At 57.3% G+C, this 26769-nt stretch overlaps 1 protein-coding gene across 7 annotated transcripts; it reads left to right on the top strand.

Moving 5' to 3' along the window:
• The first annotated feature begins 4259 nt into the window (after positions 1 to 4259).
• ALS2CL (ALS2 C-terminal like) lies at positions 4260 to 26437 on the top strand. Of its 7 annotated transcripts, XM_059879548.1 has the most exons (28): positions 4260 to 4335; positions 5538 to 5574; positions 6242 to 6529; positions 8679 to 8830; positions 9546 to 9744; positions 10074 to 10139; positions 10595 to 10760; positions 11261 to 11392; positions 12091 to 12210; positions 13087 to 13145; positions 13289 to 13355; positions 13801 to 13997; positions 15004 to 15069; positions 15501 to 15599; positions 15688 to 15849; positions 16770 to 16881; positions 18175 to 18252; positions 19121 to 19251; positions 20409 to 20582; positions 20735 to 20831; positions 20960 to 21117; positions 21669 to 21737; positions 22675 to 22848; positions 24031 to 24073; positions 24848 to 24909; positions 25015 to 25164; positions 25457 to 25553; positions 25969 to 26437. In XM_059879548.1, the coding sequence occupies exons 3-28, from the start codon at positions 6516 to 6518 to the stop codon at positions 26047 to 26049; spliced, it is 2925 nt and encodes a 974-aa protein (XP_059735531.1). In that variant the 5' UTR covers positions 4260 to 4335; positions 5538 to 5574; positions 6242 to 6515; the 3' UTR covers positions 26050 to 26437.
• The last annotated feature ends 332 nt before the right edge of the window (positions 26438 to 26769 follow it).

Genomic DNA, 26769 nt, shown 5'->3' on the forward strand with positions numbered 1-26769 from the left:
CTTCCTGCCCAGAGGCAGCTCTGGTCACCCTGGACACCAGAGCAAGGGGGAGGGGGAGGGGGAAAGGGATTATATGGTCAGAGCAGCCAGCGGCGGGTGTGATAGAAGGTTCCTGAAGGAGCCAGCATCTGTGGCCCCACAGGACAGGGTGAGCTCCCCCTGAAAGGGCTGGAAGACCATGTTCTGCTTCTGATTGATCTTCAGCATCTGCCCCAGCCGGAGCTCTGACTCTCACTCCAGTCTGAGCCATGACCCTGACCTCACACTGAACCTGGCCCACACTGCACTCTGGTCCTGATCTCAGAGTGAGCCTCGACAACCCCGGGATTCAAGGAGGACTGGAGGAGCTGTGGAGACCTGGGGAGGACTTTGGAAGAGAAGTGGGGAGGCCTGTGACAGGGAGATTCCTATGGTCCATCCTCCCCCTTCTCTCTTTCCTTCTTTTGTGTTTTATTAATCTCCCTGCTGAGCGCTAGAGAAGCAGCCAGGTGTTAGACCCCCCCATTCCTCATCCCCAAGGACACCAGTGGAGATATGTGCCGGCTGCGGTGCTTTGGGCCTTGGGCCTGCTGTTAGAATTGGGAACCCTGTAGATACAGAGCCTTTATGGCTCCTGCCTGGTGGTGCCAGGTAGATGGGCAAGGACCAAGGCAAGCTGCAGCAGAGAGGAGAGGGCCAGCTGTAGATACCTACAGGCATCAGGGCTGGGACATGCAGGGCAGGCAGGAAAGTGGGAAAGCCAGCAGTGAACCATGATGGCTGTCCCAAGGGGTCCATCGAGAAGACCCTTGACAGTGGCTGGCAAAGTCTGGGGACTGAATAGGCTGGGTCACCTCATCCTCCCCGGGTTTTTCCCTCATCAAGCAAACAGAAACTTCACTGAAGCCCAAACCACTTGCTATAGCTCTCTGCCCACCATTTTGACCAACTAGGGAGGTTACCCTTGGGTCATGAGGTCAGAGAAGCCTTGGTTGGATTGGGCTGAGGTTAGTGAGCCTAACAGTGGCCTTGGGTAAACCGTTACTCCTCTCTGCTTCGACGTCCTCATCTAAGGAACGGAGAGGGCAAAACTCTCATCCCAGGGCTGATGGGAGGACTATATGATCTAACAATTGTGGGAGTGATGAGTACAATCTGGCTTGCCTTGATGGGATGGCTCAGCCCAGGAGGGAAGGGTGTCATCGCTTCTTTCCATCCAAAAAGTAGGGAAAGCCCAATGAAGAAATCCGAAAGGGAATACAATCATGTGTGTCCCTGAGATGGCCACTGCTCCAAGTGGGCTCTACCTCTCCTCAGGCTGTTGAATACAGCTGAAATCTCACTGTATGCCATTTATCAATATACCTTTTTCCCAGAGGTTGTTCCCAGTACAACATCCTAGATCCCCACCTTCCCTAAACACAGTGTCAGTACTGTCATGCAGGCTTTGGAGTCAAACGGACTTAAAATAACAATGTGGACCCGAAGGGTTAGTGTAGTTTTAAGCTTTAATAACCTCAGAAGTATAAAGCTATAAACTTACAAGAGACCCCATTTGAAAATTTATTTGAAGTTCCTTTTCTGCCTCTGAAGATGACAAAACATGACCAAAAATTAGTTATCCAAAGTTCACGATGAAATCAGCTTAAAGAAGATATGTGATGAAACTTTCAAATTGTTTTTTATAAGTTTGAGCTTTATATTTTATAACTTCTGAAGTTATTAAAGCTTAAAATGAAGACTTCTGGGTCATGTTCCTATTGACAGCTGCGAGCCTTCGGTGGGTTAGTGAATCTCTCTAAGCCTCAACCCTTCATCTGTAAAATGGGTATAACTACAGTATCGTGGCACCCGCACATTACAAACCTTCAGTAAATGCAAGTCACCATCATTATTGTTATCGTTGTTAAAGGCAGTCTGAAATTACACTGTATAAAACCCACGTAGAGGAAATTCCCTGGTGGTCTCTGTACCTCCTCTGCAGGGTGTACGCATTCAGTCTCTAGTCAAGGAACTTAGATCCCACATGCCATGTGGTGCAGGCAGAAAAACAAAACCTAAAACCAAGCACAAATCCTCAGCTATACTTTATTCAATCAGTTCCCTATTCTCGAATACTTGTGTGTTTCCAATTCTCCAATGTTAAACACCATGGTGAGAGGAACATCCTGAAAGCTAAAGCTTTTCCCACCTTTTTACTCCTCTCCTCTGTTTACTTGTGAGAATTGAAGCCCAGGGAGAGGTTGTGTCCTACCTAAGGTCACTCAGGAACTGGAGCCTCAAACTCAGTTTTCAGCTTGTAATCCAGTGAGCTCTGCTCACTGTTCAGTACTGTTTCTACTTCTTCTGAGGGGCCACACATACTCCTACGCTCCACTCCTAATTGGGCCCATCAGGTCTGGGGAAACAGAGCTCTGGACCCCTAAGCTCTCCAGCCTGGCTTCTCTGAAAGATAGTGTCCCCCTATACATGGTGGCATGAATGCTGGCCTGCAGAAGCCTATTTGTCCCTTGCGTATTATTTTTAGCTCCTGTGGGTTTCCTGTAGGGATCCAGTCCAGCCTCTAGGGCCTCTGGGTTGGAAGCTGTGGGCAGAGTCATTTGGCAGTAGCCAGGGGACCCTGCAGACATTCTCTTCAGGAGTCTGAAACCCCAGAGTTCAAAGTTCAGCTCTAGGGAAGCAGCAGGTAGGAAGGGAGGATCCCTCCTGTTACAGAGCCAGGCTGAGATCCAGTGCATCTTGGACTCAGCCTAGGCTGGTGTGGGGGCTGGGAGGCTGAGGCCTGTGACACAGTGGCTGGGGCCTGTTGCGAGCTGGCAGCCTCTGACCTTGTTGGCCTTGGGCCTGGCCCAAAATAGCTCTGGGGCTGAGCCGGGCCTGGGTGAGATCTGTGTGTTCATCAGCATTTACTTGTGTCCAGGGGCACTCAAGTACATGGGAGTACATCAGTATTCTGCACTGACCTCTCTGCGTGCATGGGTCTGAGTCTCAGTGTGTGTTCCGTGGACCAGTGTATGAGTCTGCACACATGTGCCTATGGACAGAGCTGCCACTCAAGTTGTGCAACACAGAAGCCCTGCCAGTGGGTTCAATAGCAGATGGGTCCATGTGACACAGGTGAATGTACTGTGGAATCACATGTGTGTAGAAGGGGGAGAAGTTCAGGTGGGTATGCGCACATCTGTGATGGGATTGGGTAAGGGCCTTGGGGTACTGCAGGCAGCAAAGAGCAGGTGGACCCAGTAGAAGCTGTCTTTGGGGCACTACCAGGGCATTTCAAATTATCCACAACCCTGGAAGGAAGGCTGGGCAGGTCTTGCCCCGTTTATGAGACAGTAAAACTGGGCTTGGGAATGCCTGTGATGCTATCCAGTGAGTGGGGAGTGAGTGAGGGAAGACCAGCCCGCATCCTTTCTTCATTTCCACTGCCCGTCTCTGGAGGGGCGCTCTTGACCTCAGTCTTGTCAGTGACACGGTTATCCCCTAGAATCCTCATGCCGCAGGAAGTGATTGGAGGACCCAGAGGAAGACAGTGGGCTACTTTGTTACAGGCTTGAACCGTGGGTGCTCCCCCTCCCAGGAGGTCCTCCAGGACAAGGCTTCCTGCCACCTTTCCCAAGGTCGCAGGCCCTGGCGCGCAGACAACCACTCGCTGACTTCACGGTCTACCGGGCTATGTTGAGAGTCGGGAGTGGGGGCAGGAGACTTCCCCAAGGTCATTCAGACAAGAGTGGCGGCTGGCCAAGGACATCCTGGCCACCAGGAGCAGCCTCGGTTTACCCTCCTCTCCGCCACAGGTTTCAGGAACCCATCCGGTGCACCTAGGTCCGCAGGGCGTCAGAATGGCGGGGCAGCGGGGAGGGACGCAGATGCGTGGAACAGGGAAAGACCCCTCCAGGATGTTTCCTAAGGCGTAGCTGGGCTCTCCTGAGCGTGAGCGTGTGTGTGTGTGTGTGTGTGTGTGTGTGTGTGTGTGTGCGCGTGCGTGCGCGTGTGTGCGTGTGTGTGTGCGTGTGTGTTGGCTGGGGCGGGCAATCAAGTTCCCACCTTCTCTCCTCCTTCTCCCACCCCGACTGCGTCCCAGACCCTAGAGGACGCCAAACTGAGACCTCAGGAGAGGCCTCGTGCGCGGGGCAGACTGACGCCACTTCCCGCCTCCTCCCTGCCGATCCCTGTCCTGGACCACGAGCAACATCCAGAGGCCGGGCGGAGGCAGGAGAGGCGGAGTTGCCTTCGGGAGCGGGGCCGGGAAGGAGTGGGGGCGGGGCCGGCGAGGGGGCGGGGCCGGCGAGGGGCGGGCGTCCGCGAGCAAGCAACCGCAGCGCGCTCCCCCGCGTGGGTTCCCGCGCCTCACAGGTAAGGGCGGGGTGGAGGTCGCGCGTCTGGGGCAGAGCCCTTTTACTGTCCCCTCTCCTCGCTCCAGGTGAGACTTTCGTCTCCGCGCCCCCTCGGGCCGCCGCGCGCCGCCCCTCCACTACTGCTCAGTCCTCAGCGGCACTCACGCTCGCTCGGGGCCCGTCAGAGTTTGTCCGAAGGCCCCTCCCTCCCAGCGGGGTTCAGCTTCGTCCTCCCTGCCCCTTGGTCACCCTGTCACCATGGGACAGCCTCTCTGGTCCCGTGCCTGACAAGAGGGCAGTGCCCAGGGGCTTGGCCTGGGCTGTTGGGCGACCTCGTGGGCAGCACCCAGCTTGAGGAACTTGGTGCCAGGAGGTGACGCAGTCTAGTGTTGCCACAGGGAGAATGGCATGGGCAAACGCCTGGTGACTGGAACAAGATCCCATGTTTGGGAAGTTCCAGTGACTGCGTGTGCCTGGCCAGGGAGAGGAAGGAAGGCTGTGAAAAAATGGGGGGTGGGGTCTAGGACAAGGTGCCTGGAGCCACTGAGGCCCAGAGGAAGGGTTTGGGGGAGAGGCCCAGGTGGGGACTGGAACCTGTCAGCTGTGACAGCTCAGCGCCCCCTCCCTAGGGCAGCTCCTCCCTCCTCTCTCTGTCTACCGCCCCAGCTTGCTGGATAATCAAGGGGCTTCCAAGGCAGCCCAGGAAAAAGCCTCCGCAGCAGGCAGCACTTCCTTGCTGACCAGGAAATCATAGACAGGGTGTGGCCAAGGGGCCTGAGGGGCCAGGCCTTGGAGAAGGCAGGGGAGAAAGGGACCCAGCGTGGAGAGAGGCCAAGAATGCGAGAGAAAGAGAGAGAGAGAGAGAGAGAGAGAGAGAGAGAGAGAGAGCAAGCAAGCGAGCCAGAGTGAGCTAGCAGGTCTGGCTGCTGGTTAGATAGCTGCAAGGACCGGCAGCTGACTCACCTGGGCATGCCAAGGCTAGCCAGTCTGTCCTCACCCTGCCCCATGGTGACCGTGAAAGCTGCCTGGGGAGCCTAGGTATTTGCTGTGTGCCCTGAGGTGAGTCGCCCAGCCTTTCTGAACCGCCTAGCTCAAGTGAGCTTCATGGGACTGGGAGCTGGAGGCCTGGGTCTGAGCCATGTATGTGCTCTATAATTAGTGTCTTTGGGCCCTCCCGTTCCTTCCTGGGCCTCAGCTTCCCCATATGTACCTCCTGTGCAGGCTCCTAAGGAACCTTAGAACTGGATGGAGTGAGAGGGTAAGAAGGCCATGCCCTTAACCATTGAGCTGTGGCTTGGTGATGGGACTGCTGTTTGAGGGAGGAGACTCCTGCTGGGTGCCTGTGGTGTTAGGTTCAGCACCTCTTTCTCCTTCCTCATACACACTCAGGCACACTCATGCCTGGCCTGGGTCCTGCCCTCACATTTCATTGCCCTTGGGATGAAGCCTGGGAGCTTCCTAGCCTGGGAGCAGAGGCTCTCAGGACTACCAGACCAGATGTTTTTAGCCTCAAATGCAGTTTTCTCCCCACCCACCACCTCACCAGCAATGCTTAGCCTCTGGCCTTTCCTTTGGGCAGTGTGACTCAAAGGTAGAAGATCCTTCTGGGGCCACAGACCTGGAAGGGTCCCAGAATAGTGTTGCCAGTCTGGGTCTGTAAGACTCAGCTCCAGGGGCCCCAGGCTGCACTGAAAGGTAAGGGAAGGTGAGAAACAGGTCCCCAGAAGAGCTCCCCTCCATCAGTTTATCCTTTCTGAAAGGGTTGGTCACTCGGTTGGTGACTGTTTGCAACTCCGTGGACTGTAGCCCGCCAGGCTCCTCTGTCCATGGAATTCTCCAGGGAAGAATACTGGAGTGGGTTGCCATTCCCTTCTCCAGGGGATCTTCCCGACCAAGGGACTGAACCTGGGTCTCCTGCATTGCAGGCAGATTCTTTACTGTCTGAGCCACCAGGGAAGCTCCTTTATCCTTTCTGCTGCTGCTGCTGCTAAGTCGCTTCAGTCATGTCCGATTCTGTGCGACCCCATGGACGGCAGCCCACCAGGCTCCCCCGTCCCTAGGATTCTCCAGGCAAGAACACTGGAGTGGGTTGCCATTTCCTTCTCCAGTGCATGGAAGTGAAAAGTGAAAGTGAAGTCGCTCAGTCGTGTCTGACTCTCAGTGACGCCATGGACTGCAGCCTACCAGGCTCCTCCATCCATGGGATTTTCCAGGCAAGAGTACTGGAGTGGGGTGCCATTGCCTTCTCTGTTATCCTTTCTAGGGTAGACTAAAAAAGCTGTGATTTAGTCAGAGTAAAAAGCTATAATTTAGTCTTCTCCATTTCATAGAGAAGGTGATTGAGGCCCAGAGATGAGCAAGGCTCTGGATAAGCTGGGAAATGGCCAAGACTGGGCAGAGATCAGAAGGGGCCTGTGGGAACTGCTGAGGTGTGAGCCACGCATCCAGGGTTGGGGTAGCAACTGCCAGCCCCATGTGGCAAGGGGAGGAAACCTGAGGGGGAGAAGAGCATCTCGAATGTGGTATTGGCTGGGGTGGGCCCCAAATAGTATCTGGGATCTGATGTTCAAGGCCTCCCAACAGTGAGTTATGTGCTGCAGGTCCCCAGCTCACCCTGATCTGGTCTCTAGTCTGTACCTGCTATTTTAACCACACCTTCCCCCTTCACTTTTAGCCAGTGTCCTCACCTGTCAGCTCTGACCCTGACAGACTGCCAGCTAAGGTTGGAAAGGTCACCTTCCAAAGGATCTTTCCGTTCCACCAGTTTCTGGAGATGTGGGTGAGAGTCAGATGGGCCCAGGTGACACTTGCTGCACCTCTGACTCCTAGGCTGGGGTCGCTTGGTCTGTCTGAGTTGATTTGGAGCAACCTTCCCCTAGTCCTCCAAAGCAGCCTGGGGCTGCTGCAGGGCCAGCAGAAAGAGAAGGCTGCGCTGGGTGTCCAGTCATTTCTCCTTCCTGCCTCTCCCTCCCCAGGCCTCACCCTCCTGAAGCAACAACAGCAGGAAAGGTGGGGCAGGAATGCCTGGGCCCATGGCCAGAGTTCTGAGACACTTGTCTCACTTTGTTGCCCCAGAGCCAATTCCCTGGGAATCATAGGCTCTTCCAGGGGCCTGGAATACCCTTCAGTGTCTTTAGGGCTGGGAAGGGGGAGATGATGAGACCCCTTCCCATTTGGTCTTTTGGGTCTGCCAGCATTGCCTCAAATTATGTCTCTAGTTCCCCCCGGGTCAACCAACTCAGCATGTCAGAGTTGGAGAGAGGCTGAGTCTGAGAGTCTGGGGTTAAAAGAGTATTTAATTTTCAATCCTAAGATGTATAGTCATGAAATCTGGGCAGATGACCTCGTTTACCAGGTCTGGTAGGAGAGGGCTGTGTCTGATTGGAGGCTGCAGCCTGGCTATGGCGGTGGGTTTGAACCTAGGCCCTTTGCTTCCTCTCTCTCCAGTCAGGAGGCTCCTTTCTCAGGTGATCCTGCCTTCTTGGTGGGTCCCTCTCTCCAGAGCAGGAGGTACAAAGACCTGCTCATCCCCAAAGCCCCCACATGTGGAGTAGGACCTGTCCTGCAGGGTCAGCCAGGTGCGGAGCATGGAGGGGCTGGCTCCTGCCCACACTGATCTCACCCTCTCACTGCTTGGCATCTTCTCGTCTGCAGCTGTCACCAAGTCCGTGTCCCCAAGTCTGACTTTGAATATCACCAGTCCCCGACTCTGAGCCCCTCCATGGCTCCTCTGTCAGCCACTTAGGCAGCTCTTGGTGGGCCCCCTGCCAAGCCTGGGTCTTCATGCTATCGAGCCTTTGCGCTCTTGGTTCCCTCACCTACATGCCTTGTCCTCTCTGCCTCTTTTATTTCCTGTTCATCCTTCATGCTCCAGCAGGCAGTCCCCTACTTCCCCCAGACCTCTTCTTGTTTATAAGGCAAGACAGGGGGTCCTGAGTCATGACCTTGAGAAAAAGGCTGTGCCCTTCTGACAATATCCTTGTTTCCAGAGACTCTGTGGAGAGGGGGCTAGGTCAGATCACTACTAGATGTTACTCTGAGCCCTTGGGAGCCATGGTGGGTGTTTGAGCAGGGGAATGAACAAGCCAGAGGGCTTAAGGAACATCTGCCTTTTGGGTAAAAATAGATGTTTCTTTAGGCAATTCTGAGCCCTCTCTACTACTCCTTCAGGCTCCCCTCAACTGGGTCCAAGTAGAGCATAAATAGGAGTCACTGGTCTGTTTAGAACTCCCCTTTGGGGTGACCTGGGCTCCCTGCTCAGTTCTGAGGTGGGGTGGTCTTGGGCCTTGCTTTTGGGCATCTGGCCTGAGATGAGCACTGACCATGCTCCCACAGCTGCTCTAATCTGTGCTCTGTCCACAGGCCTGAGTCTGGCACCCTGGCCATGTGCAGCCCAGAGGAGGCGGCCCTGCTGCGGCTGGAGGAGGTTTTCTCAGCCACCCTTGCCCGCATCAACAGCCTTGTCTTCCAGCCCCTTCTTGAGGCTGGTGAGTTGAGGCTCTCCAGTGAAAAAGGTGGGGCCACAGGAACCATCCTCCTAGGGACAGGAGTCCTCCCTGGTTGGATCTTCTAACCCTAACCCTAACCCTAACTGCAGATGGGAGCGGTGGCATTTGAAGTGGATGGCTTTCGATGAGTCCAGGGTTCTCACGCCCAACTGTTGGCTGCTTCCTTCTCAAAGGGACCCCGGGGAGTTAGGCTCTGAACCCCATTCTAACCTAGGTCTGCTGTGCATGGAGACAATATTCCATCTCTCCCAGGGCACAGGTCTGGATTCTCTGCCCAAATTCTCATCTTGCTGTCACCCAGGGCGTGACTGGAAGGCAGGATGCCCAGTCTGTGAAGTGACCTTAGGCAGGTGCCTTCATCTCAGGAGCTCTGTCGGCGTGTCTGTAAATGGCAGGGGATCACTGCACATTCTGGACCTGAGGAAGTTCTGAAACTCGGGGAATGTGTGTACTCAGTGGCCGTAGGTCATCAGTGCTGCCCCTATGTAATGAGGAAGTGGAAATGTGCCCCTGTTTAATCCAAAAGGGTGCCACCCACTACTGCAGCCTGCCCGTCCCTTGCTGAGCTCCAGGGGGCACGTGGGCTTCCAGTCCTGTCCCAAGGACCTCCAGGGCTCGTGGGGCTACTGCCCCTCGGGTGACCAGCCAGGGCCTGTGTGTGCTCCCTGGACGGTGGAGCAGCCCTGTTCCCCCTCACGGGGTGCTTGTGCTCCTGCCCCAGGTCCAGAGGCCTCAGACCCCTGGGGCCGAGAGTGCCTGCAGCTCCTGCAGCAGCTGCACAGCAGCTCCCAGCAGCTGTGGGACGTGATGGAGGAAAGCCTGCACTCGCTGCGGGAGAGGCTGCGCCGCCCCGAAGCTGTCGGCCTGGAGTCCCTGCTGCTGCTGCAGAGCGCAGACCGCGTCCTGCAGGTCCACCTGGAGTAAGATAGCCCCGGTGGGCTGGGGGCTGGCGCTGGGACTCACCTGGCTCAGGGCTTCGGCAAAGATTTGCACTCGGCCCTGGGGTTGGGTGTTAGCCTGGGGGCAGGCTCAGACACCCCAGATCTGAGCCTGGTGACCTCCCAGGGAAGAAAGACTGAGTTAGAATTGTCCGGTTGAGTCAGTGAGGACTCAAGATCAGCAGTGCCCAGAGCCAGGCCCTCAGGGCTGTAGCCACTCAGCGGGTAGGATCTAGGAACCCCAGAAGGGCAGGCCCTTGAGTCTGGACCTGAGGGTGGGGCCTGCAGGGTATCCCTGGTGCTACCTACAGGTACATCGAGTCCTACACATGCTGCGTGGCAGTGCAAGCCTTTCAGAAGGCAGTGAAGAGGAGGAGGTGAGCACAGGGCACCGCGGTGGGCCTCTGAGAGGGGCGTGTCTGGGAGAGAGGACGTGGGGAAGCCACGACCCCAGAGCAGTGAGTGTCACAGCCCGGGATTCATCCTGAGCGCTCCTGGCTCTGGCAACCCCACGCTGATCCACACCCCGGAAGAGGGGCAGGGAAGCCTCGGGAGGCTGTGAGCAGAAACCAGAGACACCAACTAGCAGGAGTGACCCTGGGGCAGGGGAGCATTCCTGATTCCTACTCAGGGAGGGCTGCTGTAATCAGTGATCCCTTCAGTCTCTGAGATGCTCCTCCCAAACCTCAGCCACTGTTCTCATGGGAGAGAGCTTTGGGGTCTGGGATTGGTCCTGGGATCTGAGGGATTAGCCAGGGCAAGGAGGCAATGGTGGTGGGTGCGGGAACAGAGGAAGGGAGAGTGACGGGGCGCTGACCCTCCCTCCACTCAGTGAGTACTGGCGGGGCCAGCGGAAGGCGCTGCGGCAAGTCCTGTCTGGCCTGAGCTCCGAGGGCTCGGTGGGCACGGCCCTGCTCCAGGCCCTCCGCCAGCCACTCGCCCATCACGTGCAGCAGTATGTGCTCCTCCTGCTGAGCCTCGGGGACACCGTCGGGGAGGTAGGTAGCAGGGGTGTGGGGGGCAGGGGGCCAGGGCGGTATCGATGCTTACCAGACCTGCCTCTGTGAGGAAGCTGACGGACGGGAGAAATGGGCCTCTGGCTCAGGGAACCCCTTACGTCAGGAACCCCTTGTTTGAAAAGGATCTGGCCTGCCTTGGGGACATCATCTTGTTCTGGGGGTTTGAAGGGCCATGTCCTTGCCCTGGGGTATCTGAGTTACATGGGCCTTCCCTGGCGGAGCCAGCGGAGACCCAGAGAGCAGATGTAGACTCGTGTGCTGGGTGTGAGGACACATGGCCCAGGCCCAGGTGGGGCATCATCAGATGGTCCTGAATCCCCCGGAGGCATCCTTCTGCTGACCTCTCCTCAGAGGAAGAGCCAGCAGGGAGAAAAGAACAAACTCCTGACCAGCTGGGCCAGGGCAGGGCTGGGGCAGTCATCCCAGAGTGGGGGAAGGTTCTGACGAGCCCCCGCCCCGGTGGCTCTGTCCCCCCACAGTGTCACCCCACCCGGGAGCTGGTGATACACGCCGCCAGCCTCTTTGGGGACTTGCAGTCCTTCATGAGGCAGGAGCTGGACCAGGCCACGGCCACGCAGGCCCTCTGGCCCACTCTGAGTAGCCGGCTGAGGGTGAGTTCCACGCCTGAAGGGCGCTCTGAGAAGACCCTCCCATCCAGTGGGGGCCCCCTGGGTGGCTCGAGCTGCCTGCTGCGTTCTCCATGCTTCAGTTTCCCCACCCAAATGGGGCAGTGGCTAAAGCAAGTGTCTGTGACACTTCTCTGTCCAGCCATCTTCACGCATTTGTTGAGCACCTCCTGGGCTGGGATGTGAGCTGCTGGCTCTGGAAGAGCGGTCACAGAACCGACCCTCTCTCCTGGGATGTCACTGAATGATTGCACCCTCGAGCCACTGCCTACACTGCCCCTACAGGGGGAAAATCCCCTGTGTTCTGATGAGGCATGACAGGCTTGGGGCCCAGAGAGGAGAATTAGGAGGACAAATGAAGGGGATAAGAATTGCCAGAGAGAGGCAGGGATTGTAGAAGCCTGGGTGAGAGTTGATGGGGGCTTGGTCGTGGCCATGGCCTGAGATGGGGTGGAGGAGGACAAAGCAGGGCTTCAGGAGAAGTTGTGACGTCTTGCTGGGAGTAGCCAGGAATGAAGCACCACCAGCTCAGAGCCCCAGTGCCCGTCACTGACCTGGGGGCCTCCAGGAGACGCTCAGAGTGTGGGTGGATGTGCCTGGGGCAGAGGCAGGCAGTGGGGTGACTGGTGCAGTGTCAAGAACGGGGGTCCCTGAGCTCTGCAGTTCCCTCCTTGCCTCACCAGGATGTACTCTGCACCCCCGCTCGCCGACTCTTGCAAGACAGCCAGGACGTCCCCGTGACAGTCACCCCACTGCGGGCAGAGCGCGTGCTGCTCTTTGATGATGCCCTCGTCCTGCTGCAGGTGGGCTGGGGCTGGCCAGAGGTCTTGGGAATGGTTGAGAAAAGAAGGAAAGAGACAAGTGGCTGGGGGAGATGAGGGGGCTGAGGCATGGAAAGGGTGCTACTTGCCTATCCAAACCTATGTCTCCTGAAGCCTGGTTTGGGGGTTTTGATGCAGTTTGAGTTTTCCTCCACCCCCGACTGCCCCCTCTGTGCTCCAGGTACACTGACAAGACCCTCACTAAAAGGCGCCGAGCCCTTTCTCACCTCTGAATCTGGGCACGTCCTGTTGTCTCTGCGGGACCCTCTCTTGTCCTTGCCCATGTCTGGCACGTTCCTCCTCCCCTTCAGGCCTGGGCCTGGGGCCACTTCCTCCTGTGGCTATTGCTAGGTGGGAGAGGTCACTACACAAGATGTTCCAGAGGAAGGGAGGTTTGGTCTGGCTCTCAGAGCAGGGATGACATTCCAGGTAGAAGGAGCAGCACAGGGAAGGTTCAGGCTGAGGAGAGTTTGTGGCAAGTGGAGAAAGGAGGGGGCACATGACTTGGGGCTGTTCTGTGTGGTCTCAAGTGTCAGGCTCGGCCGTAGGAACTTCAGGGAGGTTTCCAGAAGGGGCTCACAAGGTCCAAGCTGCATTTCCGGAAGACCACTCTGGTGGCCCTGATGGAGCAGGACGTGGGGGATTGTGGGAGACAGATCCTGGGTCTTGGGTGGGAAGGGAGGTGGAGGGGCTGCCCTGGAGATGGGAACAGGCAGGGGTGGTGGGGGACTCAGCGCTGGGCATGCTGAACCGAGCAACCTGGGGACACCCAGGGGCGTGCTGAGCTGGTGCTTGGGAGCAAGGCCAAACCAGAGAATAGGTGAGCATCTTGCCCACCTATGCCCCATCTTCTTTCAGGGCCACAACATCCACACCTTTGATCTGAAGCTGGTGTGGGTAGAACCTGGGCAGGACAGGTGAGCGCCCCTCTCCAGTGACCCCTCAGGCCTTCCCTCCCTCTACCCCATGAAACCTGCCCACCCCAGGGCTCTGACTTGGACCCGCCCGCAGCTCCCTTCTGAATGGAACTGGGGCCGACTCATCACCTCCATCTGTCTAGGTGCACGTTTCACCTCCTCACACCCGAGGAAGGGTTCTCCTTTTGTTCCAAGGACCCGCAGGGCCTGGTGAGTGTGGGTGGACTGTGAACTCGGGGACGAGGATTGGGGGAGGAAGGGAAGGCGACAGGAGGGTAAGGGGAGGGCATGAGGATACTGCCCTGGAGGCTCCTTGGGAATGTCAAGCCTCTGGAGCCATGGCCAGAGTGAATCAGGCGTCTGCCTGGACGCAGGCATAAGACTGCCATAGAGAGCAGGTATTTTTCTCTGTGAAGCCAGTGTTGAGGCCTGCTCGATGGTTTTGTTTGGCCGCTCTGGGAAGGCCCCAAACTGCAAGTCAGTATCTCAGATCTGGATGAGGCCCTAGGGAGCAGTGTGGAACTGTTGGAGCTTCCCCCAGGTGACAGAGTGGGGTGTGGGGGGGGGTGGTACCTGGGGCCACCCCAGGAGGCTTCCTGGAGGGGCTGCCTCCAGCAGCAGTGACCTGTCCTGTGTTTCCCCTGTCCTCCCCCAGGTGGTCTGGCAATGGAAGGTTACCCAGGCTGTGTGCCAGGCCTTGCGTGGGAAGAAGGACTTCCCGGTGCTGGGAGCGGGCCTGGAGCCTTCTGAACCCCCCACCTGCCGCTGTGGAGCATACACCTTCCATGCAGAGGGCCGCTTCTGCCAGGCCACCTACGAGGGCGAGTGGTACTGGGGCAGGCCCCATGGCAAGTGAGTGACCGAGGCTCTGGGCCAAGCAAGGCAGGGGTCCTCCTGGGAGTCTGGGGAGCACATAGGACCGGATGGACCTTATTGCCTCAGGGCATGAACCAGAGGCTGTTACCCTCTCTGGTCAATTCTGTCAATTTTTAAGTCCTCCTGAACAGCACTGGCCCATAATAGGTTTGTGCCAAATAGTCTTGATGTCGGTGAGGCTGGGGAGCCCGGGACAGGCATCAGGAGGCCAGACTGCAGGGCCCACAGTTACTGTTCTGTTCTCAAGGCGGGTGAAAGAATAACTAGTGTCTGTGTAGCATTTTCTGGTGGCCCTTATAAGAATGGCCTGAGGGAGTGTTAGCATGCCCTTTGTAGATGCAGAAACCTTGACTTTCTCCAGGCCTCAGGGTAGGTTCTAGGGGGAGCCTGGCCTCAACTGCAGATCTATACGACTCTACAGGCAGATAGGCTTTTGAAGAATGTGGCCCTAATTTGTGCCACAGCTGGCGAAACTAAGGCCCAGAAAGCAGAAGGGACTTGCCAAGGTTTTGCTGGCAAGCATTCCACTCATTTCTGATACCCTGCCTACTTCCAGAAAGGGCTTCAGGAAGCCTGTGAACAAAAACACAGAAAAAGCAATGCTGTGTCAGAAGAGGAGATGAGGATGGTAGAAACCCCACTGACTCCTAGTGCTTGGCTTGAACTTGAAGGTTATCTCTGAGATTCCTGTTGGTCAAGGGAACAAGGCAACCTGGTAGGACTTTCCCTGCTGCGTGTAGAGTGCCCTCCGTGAGGCTGCAGGGGCAGCTGTGCCAGGAGTAGGGAAGGGCTGAGAGCCCATACAGGGTCGTAGAGCTTAGGGAAGAGGCCCAGTGGGAGCAGAGAGTCCAGTCCAAGGGCAATCGAGGCCTCTGAGAGAGTGTATGGTGGAGGCCGGCTGGGGGACTTGTGTATGCTGAAGGATGGTCTGGTGGGCCTGACACCCATGGACCTGTGACTGTGGACCTCGACTGTGTTCCAGGGGAACCCTGAAGTGGCCAGATGGGCGGAATCACGTGGGGGATTTCTGCCAGGGCCTGGAGCACGGGTAAGGCTGGGGCTGACATGGGGCTGCGTGGTGGGTGTTCCCACCCCCATCACTGTCACCGGCCTGGCCCCACCCTAAATTCCCAAACCTCCAGCAGAAACTTGGAGGCCTTCTGGTCTAGCTCCACTCATTGTCCTAAAGGGGAAACTAGGCTCTGAGGAGAGGGCAGGTCATGGAGGGAGTGGGCTAGGGCCAGAAGGGCCATGGCTAGGGCCATGAATCTCAGAGTCATGGGGGTGGGGTGGAGGTGGGGTATCCTGAGGGGCCCTTAGGAAGAAGAGGGACCTGATCGCCTATAAGATTCTCCTCGTTGTCTGCGAAGGCACCTCGGAAGCAGGGACACTCCTGGGCATGGAGGGGGTGTGACAGGTGTCTGGGGCAGGGCCGTGGCCCCAGTGCTGACCGCCCTCCTTGCCCACCCACACTGGCAGCTTTGGCATCCGCCTGGTGCCCCAGGCCTCCGAGGATAAGTTTGACTGTTACAAGTGCCACTGGTGGGAAGGCAGCATGTGCGGCTATGGCATCTGTGAGTAAGTGACCCTCATCTGACGAGGGGTAGCCTTGTGGGCCGGGCACGTCCTCTGGGAGGCAGGGCCAGCCATTGGTGACCCTCCTCAGGTACAGCACCAGCGAGGTGTACAAGGGCTACTTCCAGGAGGGCCTGCGCCATGGATTCGGGGTCCTTGAGAGTGCCCCACAGGCCCCTCGGCCCCTGCGGTACACAGGCCACTGGGAGAGGGGCCAGCGGAGTGGCTACGGTGTCGAGGAGGACAGCGACAGGTGAGCACTCTGCAGCGCCCCCAGCAGGATTGAGGAGAGAGAGGACCCTCACAGACCAAATGCCTCTAGGCGTGGGTTCCCTGTCATCAGTGGGTCCATTCTGTCTGTCTCCCAGAGTCTTTCTGAAGCCCCTCACTTCCACTCCACGCCCTCAGTTGCTGCTGAGGCTCAGGTTGAGGGACCCTGACCTTGACTGCAGATGCACCCCCCCGCCCAACTCCAGCCCTTCGCTCTGTCAGAGAGGAGTTTGTGCCCCCAAGATCTTGTCCCCTCAAAGGGTCACAGCCCTTCCAGGTTCTCTGGGCTGAGACAAAGCCCAGTGTCCTTGGCCTGGCATCCGAGGCCTTTCCTGCTCCTCTGAATTCATCCGTGCCATGACACCTGTGTACCCCCCAGCCTTCTAGACCACTGAAGTGAAGTGAAGTGAAAGTCGCTCAGTCGTGTCTGACTCTGCGACCCCATGGACAGGCCAGAATACTGGAATGGGTAGCCGTTCCCTTCTCCAGGGGTTCTTCCCAACCCTGGGATCAAGCATTAGCAGGCGGATTCTTTACCAGTGGAGCCACCAGGGAAGCCCTCTAGACCACTGAACGTCCCCACATATCTGACATGTACTGATACCGCCATGGCTTTGCATGTGTCACAGTGGCAATCTCACTCCATCTGTCCTTCCTGCCACCTCTCCCAAGAAGCCTGCCAGGATGCCCTCCCCCAGGCAGGCTTCCTTTCTCCTCCACCCTCTGTTCCTCTTGTCAGTCCTAATCTCACCTCCCCATGTCTGACTTGAGTGAATTCATGTCCTGGCTCCTTATCTGCCCCTTGCCCCCCCACCCTGGTCCCATGCCAGCAGAGCACACAGAAGGTACGTGGGAACAATTCTGATCCAACTCTGGCCATCTTCTCTCCCCCCCACCCCCCAGGGGTGAGCGCTATATTGGCATGTGGCAGGCTGACCAGCGCCATGGCCCAGGGGTCATGGTCACCCAGGCGGGTGTCTGCTACCAGGGCACCTTCCAGGCAGACAAGATGGTGGTGAGTACGGTGACCCACGTGTGTCCTGAGCTGAACTGAAGCTGGTCAGGGGTGGATGGGGCAGGAATCAGGGTTCTGATGTGCTAGAGCGAGCCCAACCCTGGGCCAGAATCCAGTTCTGCCACCTGCCTACCCTGGCCTTGGCTGAGCCCTGCCCCTCCCAGCCTCAGTTTTCCCTTCAGCAGCTCAGGTTACCTACCTATTATAATGACTCACTGGAATAGCAGTAATGAAGTGAATGGTAAGGAGAATGCCAGCAGCCTCCTCTGCCCACATTGATAGACCACTAACTGCGTGCCTGAAAAAAAGAAAATGGGAGTGTTAGTCACTCAGTCACGTGTGACTCTTTTGTGACCCCACGGACTATAGCCCGCCAGGCTCCTCTGTCTTGTCTGGAATTCTCCAGGCAAGAATACTGGAGTGGGTTGCCATTCCCTTCTCCAGGGGATCTTCCTGACCCAGGGATCGAACCCAGGTCTCCTGCTGCATTGCAGGCAGATTCCTTACCAGCTGAGCCACCAGGGAAACCCTGGTGCCTAGCTCTGGGCTAGGCCTCCCAGCGTGGTCTCGTGGGATCCTCCCAGTAGCCCTGGGGTTCGTGTCGTCGTCCCTAGTGTATGAGTGACAAATGTGAGGCTCAGAGAGGTCAGAGAACCTGCCTAGTGTCACATTCTGTTGAGTGACAGAAATGAGTCTCAAGCCCAGGTATCCTGAGCATGGGCATATCAACCCCCACCTTCTGTCTCACCCACACCCTGCCAGGTGGTTGGCATATAGTATGGCTCGGCCTGATGGCTGTTATTGATATTGTGGCTTGTTTGTTTAGCTACACTTTGTTCTGGAAGGAGTTGAAGGAGGAAGAAAAGATAAGAATAGGCACATAAAATAGATTTAAAAATAAGAACACAAATTGTATCCCATTTGGCTCTGAAGCTTCCTGGCAACCAGAGCCGCAAGGGAGCCTGATGAACTCCGCTGCCCCTGGCATCAGTGACAGGAAAGTAGAGATGGTTCAGGAAAAGCCCAGCACTTCCTGAGCTGTAGGTGGGAAGGAAGGGTCCCCCAGAAAACTTCCTGAGAGAGGCTGCTGGAGGGGAGAAGCCAGGTCTGAGGGTATCAGTCAGAGTAACCCAGGATCGAGGTGCATGGGGTTTGTGCAGTCCAAGGGCTGGCATCCCACCTGGGCACAGTCCTAGGAGGTGTGCCAGGGCTCAGGACCCTTCTCCTCTCCCTATCCCCAGCCTTCTGGCCCTTCCTAACCCACTGCTCCTACCCTCCCCACTCCTTCTCTAGGGCCCAGGGATCCTTCTCTCTGATGATGATTCCTTATACGAGGGCACTTTTACCAGGGACCTGACCCTCGTGGGGAAGGTGAGAGCCACTGAGACCCTTCTCCACTCTGCGCTGTGACCTTGGCCAGAATCTATAATCTCCCTGCTTAGACCCAGGACTGAGGGTGGGTGGAGAAGGTAGGGGGGGCCTCTCCCATCTCCACTATATCTAGGGGGCATGTGCAGTGACTTTTCTCTGCCACGAAGGTGCAGTTTGATTGGGTATGAGTCAAGAGGGCATGGGCAGGCTTGCCTTAGGTGCAGAGGGTCTGGTGTCTCTTGTTTCTCCCGCTGGCTCCAGAGTTAGGGACCTCTACTAGTACCATCAGTGCCTTGAGTGGGGTCCCCTGAAGGCATTGTCCTTCAGGAAGCTTCTGCCCGAGCTGACCCAGGAGTAGGCAGTTATATCCCTCCTGGAGCCTTTGGACACGTAGGGGCTGTTTTCTCTTTGTAATGAATGGAGGGTATGGTGGCATCTAATGGATAGAGACCAAGAATGCCGTCCGTGAATGGGACAGTCCCATGCAGCAAGGAATTGCCCCTTCTTGGGACCAGTAATACCTCACGCCCTCCCTAAGGCCACTGCCTACTTCTGGACTTATTCCCCGCTCCCAGCCTCTGTGGTGGTCCCCCTACTCTGACCTCTGAGTCCCTACTCTGATTCCCTTGCCATCTTCTACCTCAGAGACAAGTCCCTTGGTGGTGGGCACAGCTCTCAGTCAGAGCTCCTGCAGGGGTGAAGGAGCCCCTTGGGGTGGGGCAGATTGAATGGATGGTGGGAAGGCCGCCCGTCCGTTTCCAGCCTTTGTGGCCCAGGATGATGGGCATGAGGCCTGTCATGATTGGGTGGAAGGGCAGCTGAACAGACAAATGGACAGACATCCCTGCATTCCTCTCCCGGCTTCCAGGGCAAGGTCACCTTCCCCAATGGCTTCACCCTGGAGGGCTCTTTTGGCAGCGTGTCAGGGAGAGGACTGCATACCCAGGGTGTGCTGGACACAGCTGCCCTCCCTCCAGATCCAAGCAGTACCTGCAAGAGGTGAGAGCCTGATCACCTGGCCTGTGCATTCTGGAGCCTTTCTGGGGGTTGTGCTTGTGGGTGCCCGTGTTTCTACCCCAAAGACTCAGGTCTTGTTAGAAGGGCTTTTCTGTACCTCCTCTTAGCTCTTTGGAGAGTTCAGAAAGCTCAGGTCACACAACCCTTATCAGAGACTCTGGGAATCAAGGGCCATGTGGTGATAACTCCACATGCCACAGAACTGAAGAAAAATGCTGTGTGTAGCCTTTGCTTAGACTCTGTTTTTTTTTTCTAGGAAAGTACAAGATAGTTAAGCAAATGAGAATAAAATAGACAACTAAAGTATGAGTTGAGCTTAAAAGAAAAGGAGGTGCAGATAGGCAGTATAATTGAGCATTAGCCTGAGTCTGAATTCCCTGGCAGCCAGGGTGAAAAGGGAAACTTGGAAGTGGATTCACACTCCTTATCATGGGGTATTTGAGAAGTGGATAGACTTCTTCCTTCTGGGGACAGAGTTCTTCCTTGGGAAAATAGGTGTTCAAGTGGTGACTCTTGTATTGTCTGTTGAGATGTGGTTGGTGGTTCTAATGGTGCCAGCCAGCATTTCAGAAGTTGATTTACCTGACACGTCATCCCAGCATGTTTCTTTTTCTCTGACAGCAGGAGCTAGAAGTGGATGGCAAACCCTAGGGGCATGAGCCCGGGTTAGGTGCAAGTATAGGGATATCTGTCAGTGTGACAGGGGAGGGCAGTGCTCACCAGACATGCACACAGCCAGACCCCTGGGCCTAGCGACCGAGACAGGATCAAGCTCAGGAAGGAACCAGGTGTGGGAGGAGGGAGAGTCGGGGAACCCTGGGCTTTGGGCCCTCGCCTCTCAGGCCAAGACCCCAGTCTCTGGACTTGGCCTCCAGCTCTCCAGATCTTTCTGTTTCCTTTCCAGGGCTCTGTGTGCCCCTGTCTCTTTTCTCTACCGTGGAGTAGATTCTCTCTGACCCTTCTCTGCCTCCCGTTTCTCCTCCTGGAGTCTTGGAGGTCAGACCCCTCTGCATACCCCAGTCCATCCACCCCACCGGGCCCTAACTCTGGCCAGGCTGGATATCCCCACCTTTCCAAGGGCTGGACAGGGTCCTACACGGCTCCCTCCCTGTCCACGTTTCCCACCACCTCCATCGCAGGCAGCTGGGTCAGGGCGTCTTCCCCGTGGAGAGCCGCTGGCAGGGTGTCTATGGCGCCTTCCGGGACTTTGTTCGTGCCGGCTGCCCTGGGGACCTGCGGGAGGCCCTGCTGGGCTTCCACGTGCAGAGCTCAAGGGAGCTGCGCAAGTCGCAGGAGTACCTGTGCTGTGAGAGGTGAGGCCCAGGCGTGTGGGGTGTGTGTGCCCACGGGGTGTCCAGACCCAGGGCTGGGGGCAGTGGGCTCTGGGTGGGTGGGGGAGGGGGAAGAAGGCTTTCTGGAGGGGGCGGGCCCGGGCATGGGTGAGACGTTGTGTGTGGTGCCCCAGGACCTGCCCCGAGGACCAGGCGGGCAGGATGGAGGACCTCCTGGAGGAGCTGCTGCAGCACCGGGAGCCCGAGGCCCTGCAGCAGTGCCTCAGGAAGGTGAGGCCGCAGGGGAGGGTGCTGACTGCAGGGGACAGGCCTTGCTGAGAGGCCGTGGTGCTCCTGTCTGAGAAGCAGGGTCTTGCCCTGGTGCTGAGCATCTCTTTGTGGCCATCGCCCCTGCCCAGGCTCTGAGCAACTCTCTGCATCCCCTGGGGAAGCTGCTCCGGACTCTGATGCTGACCTTCCAGGCCACATACGCAGGTATCGGGGCCAACAAGCACCTACAGGGGCTGGCGCAGGAGGAGGTGAAGCAGCACGCCCAGGAGCTCTGGGCTGCCTACAGGTGAGCTCGGTGGCACTTGGGGACAACCACTGCCCTGTCCCCAGGGCGGGGGGCTCTGCCCTTTCTAGCCTCAGCTCTGCCTCTGCGCGGGGTAGGAATGGTGCCTCTGCCTTGGGTCTGGATTGAGAGAAACAGAGGATGGGTTGTTTAGTGTGCCGCTGGTGAGCATATGGGTGAGACAGTGGGGAGGTGATAACAAGGCCTGATTGCTGCCAGAGTCCAAGCCCCAGCCAGGCTCTGGGCTGGCTCTAACCCCACTGAAGGCTGATCCTGACCTGGACTCACACCCCATCTCCTGTCCTGTCCTGGCTGAGCTGTGACCCCATCAAACATTATAAACTGAAACCTTCAATGCTGTAGTTCGTTCTGTCCGGGTTCCAGGACACTCACGTGGACCTCCTGTACTCCCATCCCCCTCACTGCTGAGGTTTGGCAGCTGGGCTCTGCTAGCCTCATGCTTCATGGTTCTGGGAGCGGAACCCACCTGCCTGGCCTTGGGGATGCGTTCTGTGGGAGATGGCAGCCACACCGCCCCTCTCTTTGGTTCACAGGGGCCTGCTGCAGGTTGCCTTACAGCGCAAGGGCCAGGCCCCAGAGGAGGACGAAGATGCAGAGACAAGGTGACTGCCCCCAGGAAGTCTATGGGGTCTTCTCCACTGGTGCAGCCAGGCTCAGGTCCAGGGGATCCTTGTACCTTGCTCCTGGGACTTCCCTCAGGGAAGAGAGGTGTTTCTGAGGAAATGTTGGGGATTCATGCTGTTGACCACACTCTGTTTATATTGACCATTCAGGAATCATAAAGACCTGTGATCTCTGTTCCTTGAGCAGCCTGGAAAGGGACACTGTCACAATGCATCAAATGCACCTTTGTTCTGAACATATTATCCCAGCTTCATCTCTTAGGTGCCAGGAGGGTGAGCCGCTCCCTCAGGCACCTCCTTCTTCCTGTACACAGATGGGGAAACAGGCCCGGCAGAGGCTGAGCCTGAGGTCACACAGAGCAGGAATTAAGTGGGTCATTAAATCTCTCGGCCTAGTGCCCCCGAGACCAAACCTCACAACTTGCCTTCAGATCCCAGGCCCAGGGCTCCTGATCAGAGGGGGAGGGGGATTTCTGTTACTGCATTGCAGGAGGCATGGGAAGCAGGGTTAGACCTTAGGGTCTACTGACCTAGGGAGAACTTCCCCCTGAGTCCTGGCAAGCACAGAAAGCTAGGAGGCCGAACTGGACTAGCCCGGAGTGACTGCTGACAGCTTTGCTGCAGGTCGCTCGTCTATCAGGGCTGGGTTTTGCTTTCAGTCAAGTGTGGATCAAAACCCAACCTCACTTGCCATGTTGGTTCTCAAAGCTGAATGAGAGCATGAGGTGGTCACAGATGGCAGTTGATTGTGAGATGACTGAGAACGGGGCTGGGAAGGATTTTCTCAGGGATGGGGGAGGCTGCAGGCAGGCATGCTGAGGTGGAATGCAGGTTTCTGTGGGCTCTTGGGGGCAGCCCAGGTAGACCCCCACATGCGCCCTGCTGACCCTGAGCTGTCCTGGTGGCTCTCACTCAGGGACCTGCGGGTGCACAGCTTGGTGCTCCCTCTCGTGCTGCCCAGCTTCTACTCGGAGCTCTTCACCCTCTACCTGCTGCTTCATGAGAGAGAGGACAGCCTCTACAGCCAGGGCATCACCCACCTGAGCCTCTTCCCTGACGCCAGGCTGCTTGAGTTCCTGGACGTGCAGAAGTAAGCCTCCCCACCATGCCACCTTGGCCAGAGTTCTTACGTAGCAGAGGATGCAAACTCAACTCCAGTAGTCTTCAGAGAAAAAGGGAAGAGGTTAATTGGCTTATGTACCCATGAAGTTCTAGGGTGTGGCCAGGACAGCTAGATTCAGGTATGGCTGGATCTAGGTGTTCAGCTGCATGAAAAAGGAAGCGACCCCTCTCTCTATTGGTGTGTCTCTGGTTTCCCCGTGTGGTGACAAACAGAACCAGTCACTTGAGGTTTATACTCTCTCAGCTCAGTCTCCACAAGGAGTTGGAGTCTCCTTCTCAACAGCTCTAGCAGAGCCTCTAAAGTTCCTCCCTGGCATGGCTAGGTTCTTGAATGTGCCCCTGAATGCTGGCTGTGGCCTAGATTGGCCAGGCTGACCTCAGTATCTACTGCTGGGGCTGGGGTAATATCACCTGCTTCCAGCTCTTGGACTGAGAGTGGGAGAGAGATGATCCTCAAGGGGGAAACTGAGGACTGTTCTGGAAGCAGGTCAGGGCCTCCCTTCTACCCTCAGTAATCAGAACATCCTTTATCCTCCATGCCCTTTCGATCTGAGTGTTGAGGGTATGAATGCACTCCTGCCTCCCAAACCTGGTCCCCCTTTTCTCAAGGTAATGGTGCTTCCTATCCCCCCTTCCCCCAAAACCCTTGTTCCCCTTTCTGTTGTGGTGAATGTTTCCTGCATCTGACCAGTCATCAGCCCAGAGACCTGGTTGTCCACAGCTTCCCAAGGGTTTTCCTCTGCCGCCTCAGTGCCACCTCCTCCATGCTGGCCTCCCTGCTTCATTGGCTCTACTTCCCTTGAATGGCATCCCTACTTCTCGCCAGCCTGTGCCAGCTCACCGAGCCCCTGGAGCAGTCTCCACAGCTGAGCTCTCTGGATGGACCCCCAGGACTTTGTGCAGGAGGGTCCCCTGGCCTGCAGCACCGTCCCTCTCTCTGCTCACTGTGTTTTGGGGCTGCATGGAGGGCTGCCCTCTCAGGGAATCCCTCCTGGCCTCCTATAGCCTGGGCTCCACACAAGTCCTCCCAGATGGCATTGTGCATCCCCAGCCTCTTTCCCGTGCTCAGCCCTCCTGGGGGACACGGGGATGCAGGGAATTTGCCCTCTGACTCAGAGGGCAAAGCCTCCCATCTCCCGTCTTATTTCAGGCACTTGTGGCCCCTCAAGGACCTCACACTGACGACCAATCAGGTGAGAGGGTGAGCCGGTTACCTGCCCAGGAGAGGGAGGCCTGAGCCTCAGCTGGGCCCCGGGTTACCCTCGTAGTCATGGTCTCAGGCCGCAGAGGTGGGTGAGGGAGAAGACGGCAGGCTTTCTGCACTGTTCTGGTTTTCCATGTGGGTGAGTGTGCAGCCACAGTGACCAGCCTCAAGCCAAGGCTCCACCCCTTTTACTGGCTGTATGGCTGTGGGCGGAATATTTGATCTCTGTCCCTCAGTTTCCCCATCTGTGGAAGTACCTACTGCTGCAGTACTAGTACTGCCTCATGCGATTGTTGCGGGAGGAGGGGGCAGGCCAGAACAGAGGAGGCACTGGTGTTCAGTGTGCTTGCTGGATTGGCAGCATCAGCGTTGCTGGGAACTAGTTAGACAGGCCAATTCTTGGACCCACACCAAACGTACTGAGTCAGAAACTCAGGGAGGAAACTTGGAATTTGTGTTTCAACAAGCCCTGGGATTCAGCAGCTGTTGACCAAGGCACTTAGAACTGGGCAGCACCCAGTGACCATTGGCTGTTACGGTTCTCCTCTATCCACCTTGATCCTCCCACCTCCTGGAGACTGTTTACCCCACTTTACAGTCAAGTAAACTGACGCTTACAGTGGAGCTGCGACTTGCCCTGGGTCGCTCAGCCCTCTGGTGCTGAAGCCAGTGATGAGGAAGGGGTGGGTGGTGAGGAGCCTGGGGACCAGCTCCAGCCCTGGGAAGGGGAGGCCTCATCTAACCCCCTCCCCCGACCACACAGAGATACTCCCTGGTCAGAGACAAGTGCTTCCTGTCGGCCACGGAGTGCCTGCAGAAGATGATGTGAGTCCGCAGCCTGGGGAGAGGGGCGTGGGAGGCAGGAGTGTGGGGACCCTGTTTGGGACTGAACCCGAGGGCCTTGATCTGGAGCCAGTTACCCTGCTGCAGCACCACGGTGGACCCCCGGGAGAAGCTGGAGGTGCTGGAGCGGACATACGGGGAAATCGAGGCCACCGTGTCGCGGGTGCTGGGCCGGGAGCACAAGCTGCCCATGGACGACCTGCTGCCGCTGCTCATCTACGTGGTGTCTCGTGCCCAGTGAGCCCCAGCTGGGGGTGGGCCCAGGAGCCTCCCTTCCCACCCTGCCTGCCCCCAACCAAGACATACTGCAAAGCCTTTGAACACTACAGTCTATGGGAAAAGCCTTTCTTGGGACAGATGGGGAAGCTGAGGCCCAGAAAGGCCCACCCAGGGTCCCATGGGTACCACTCACAGCGGGGACCACAGCCCAGGTGTCTAGCCACCCAGACCAGGGCTCCTTCCCAGCTGCTGGGCGCCTGTCCTGATGGGTCCCCTTCTCCCTCTTGTGGCGGCGGCGGCGGTGCTCCAGAATCCAGCACCTGGGAGCCGAGATCCACCTGATCCGTGACATGATGGACCCTCTCCACACAGGAGGCCTGTATGACTTCCTGCTCACGGCCCTGGAGGTGAGGGATGGAAGCTGTTGGCCAAGGCAGGAATGCCCTGGCCTCTGGGGCAGACCCCTTTTGCCCCAGACACCATCACGGGGATGTGCTCAAATTCACAGCTAGTGTGTGTCTCCGTGGGAGGGGTCCTCACAGAGCCCCTGCTCCAGCCCTCGTTAAAAGGGGCTGAGTGGGGGAAAGTGGGCAGAGCACATCCCGGCCCTCGGCTCCCAGGGCTGAGTGTATTCCAGGCGGCGTCCCTGAGCACAGGAGGAGAGGGAAGGGCCCCTTTCCTTGCAGACTGTGGCTGAGGGCTGATTGGAGACACAGTGGTCCAGACCTGGGAGCGGGTGCACCCGTGTTAGGCCCTAAAGCCTCTGCACGCGGCTGGGGGCTGGCAGGCCAGCTGGCTCCAGCCTCGCCTCTCTCCTGCCAGTCCTGCTACGAGCACATCCAGAAGGAGGACATGAGGCTACATCGCCTGCCCAGCCGCTGGAGCTCCAGGGAGCCATGGTAGCTCGGCTTCTCCTGGACACACCGCAGCGCTGAGAGGGCCGCTGTGGAATGCCCGCGGCCCGGGCCTGGCCCGGCCTGGCCCAGGGGGCAGAAGGCAGGATGGGCCCTGGAGGTGACTCTGGCTCTTTGAGGAGATGAGGTCCAGTTTCTCCAGGGAGATGCTGCTGGAGTCCTGACTGGGGTGAGGGTGACGGGTGTGGCCCTGGAGCTGGTGGTCTGTCCCCCACCACCCTCCAGCCAGTCTTGGATGATCTCCTCGATTCTGAGGCAAAGAGACCCTGACTTCTCCTTGCCTGAGCCTTGCCTTCACATGCCTGAGCTGCTCTGGGCCTCAGTGTTGCCATCTGTAAAATGGTGGACTAGGGGATCTGTAAAGAGCCTTCCATCCATCTTGCTGACTTCTGGCATTCTTCCGTAAGTCTGACTTTGGTCTGTTGGGCTGTAAGTGAAGTTCCTGTGTCGTGGGGGGTGTCATTCCATTTCTCCTGTCCTGGTCAGAGGCTCCAAACTGCTAGTGATCGCTTCCTTTATTGGGTTTTTTTTTTTTTTCCCATGAGTCATCTTCTGTTGACCTGCTTCTTTCCCAGCTCTGCCCCAGGGCGGTGCGGGCCTCTCTAGGCCTCAGGGTAGGAACTGTTCCAGCTCCACCCTGCTAGGTGGCCTCTGGTGAGGCCCTCCCCTCATTGGGTATGACATTGAGGGAGTGGGCTTGGGGGTCTCT

This window comes from Bos taurus, chromosome 22 (assembly GCF_002263795.3).
Source record: "Bos taurus isolate L1 Dominette 01449 registration number 42190680 breed Hereford chromosome 22, ARS-UCD2.0, whole genome shotgun sequence".
NCBI lineage: Eukaryota > Metazoa > Chordata > Mammalia > Artiodactyla > Bovidae > Bos > Bos taurus.

What these genes read in the sequence shown, in the direction of transcription:
- ALS2CL (XM_059879548.1), top strand. An exon ending in TCCAGGCAGACAAGATGGTG is followed by an intron (nt 16,882 to 18,174) that starts GTGAGTACGGTG and finishes CTCCTTCTCTAG; the next exon opens with GGCCCAGGGATCCTTCTCTC. An exon ending in GAGCTCTGGGCTGCCTACAG is followed by an intron (nt 21,118 to 21,668) that starts GTGAGCTCGGTG and finishes TTTGGTTCACAG; the next exon opens with GGGCCTGCTGCAGGTTGCCT.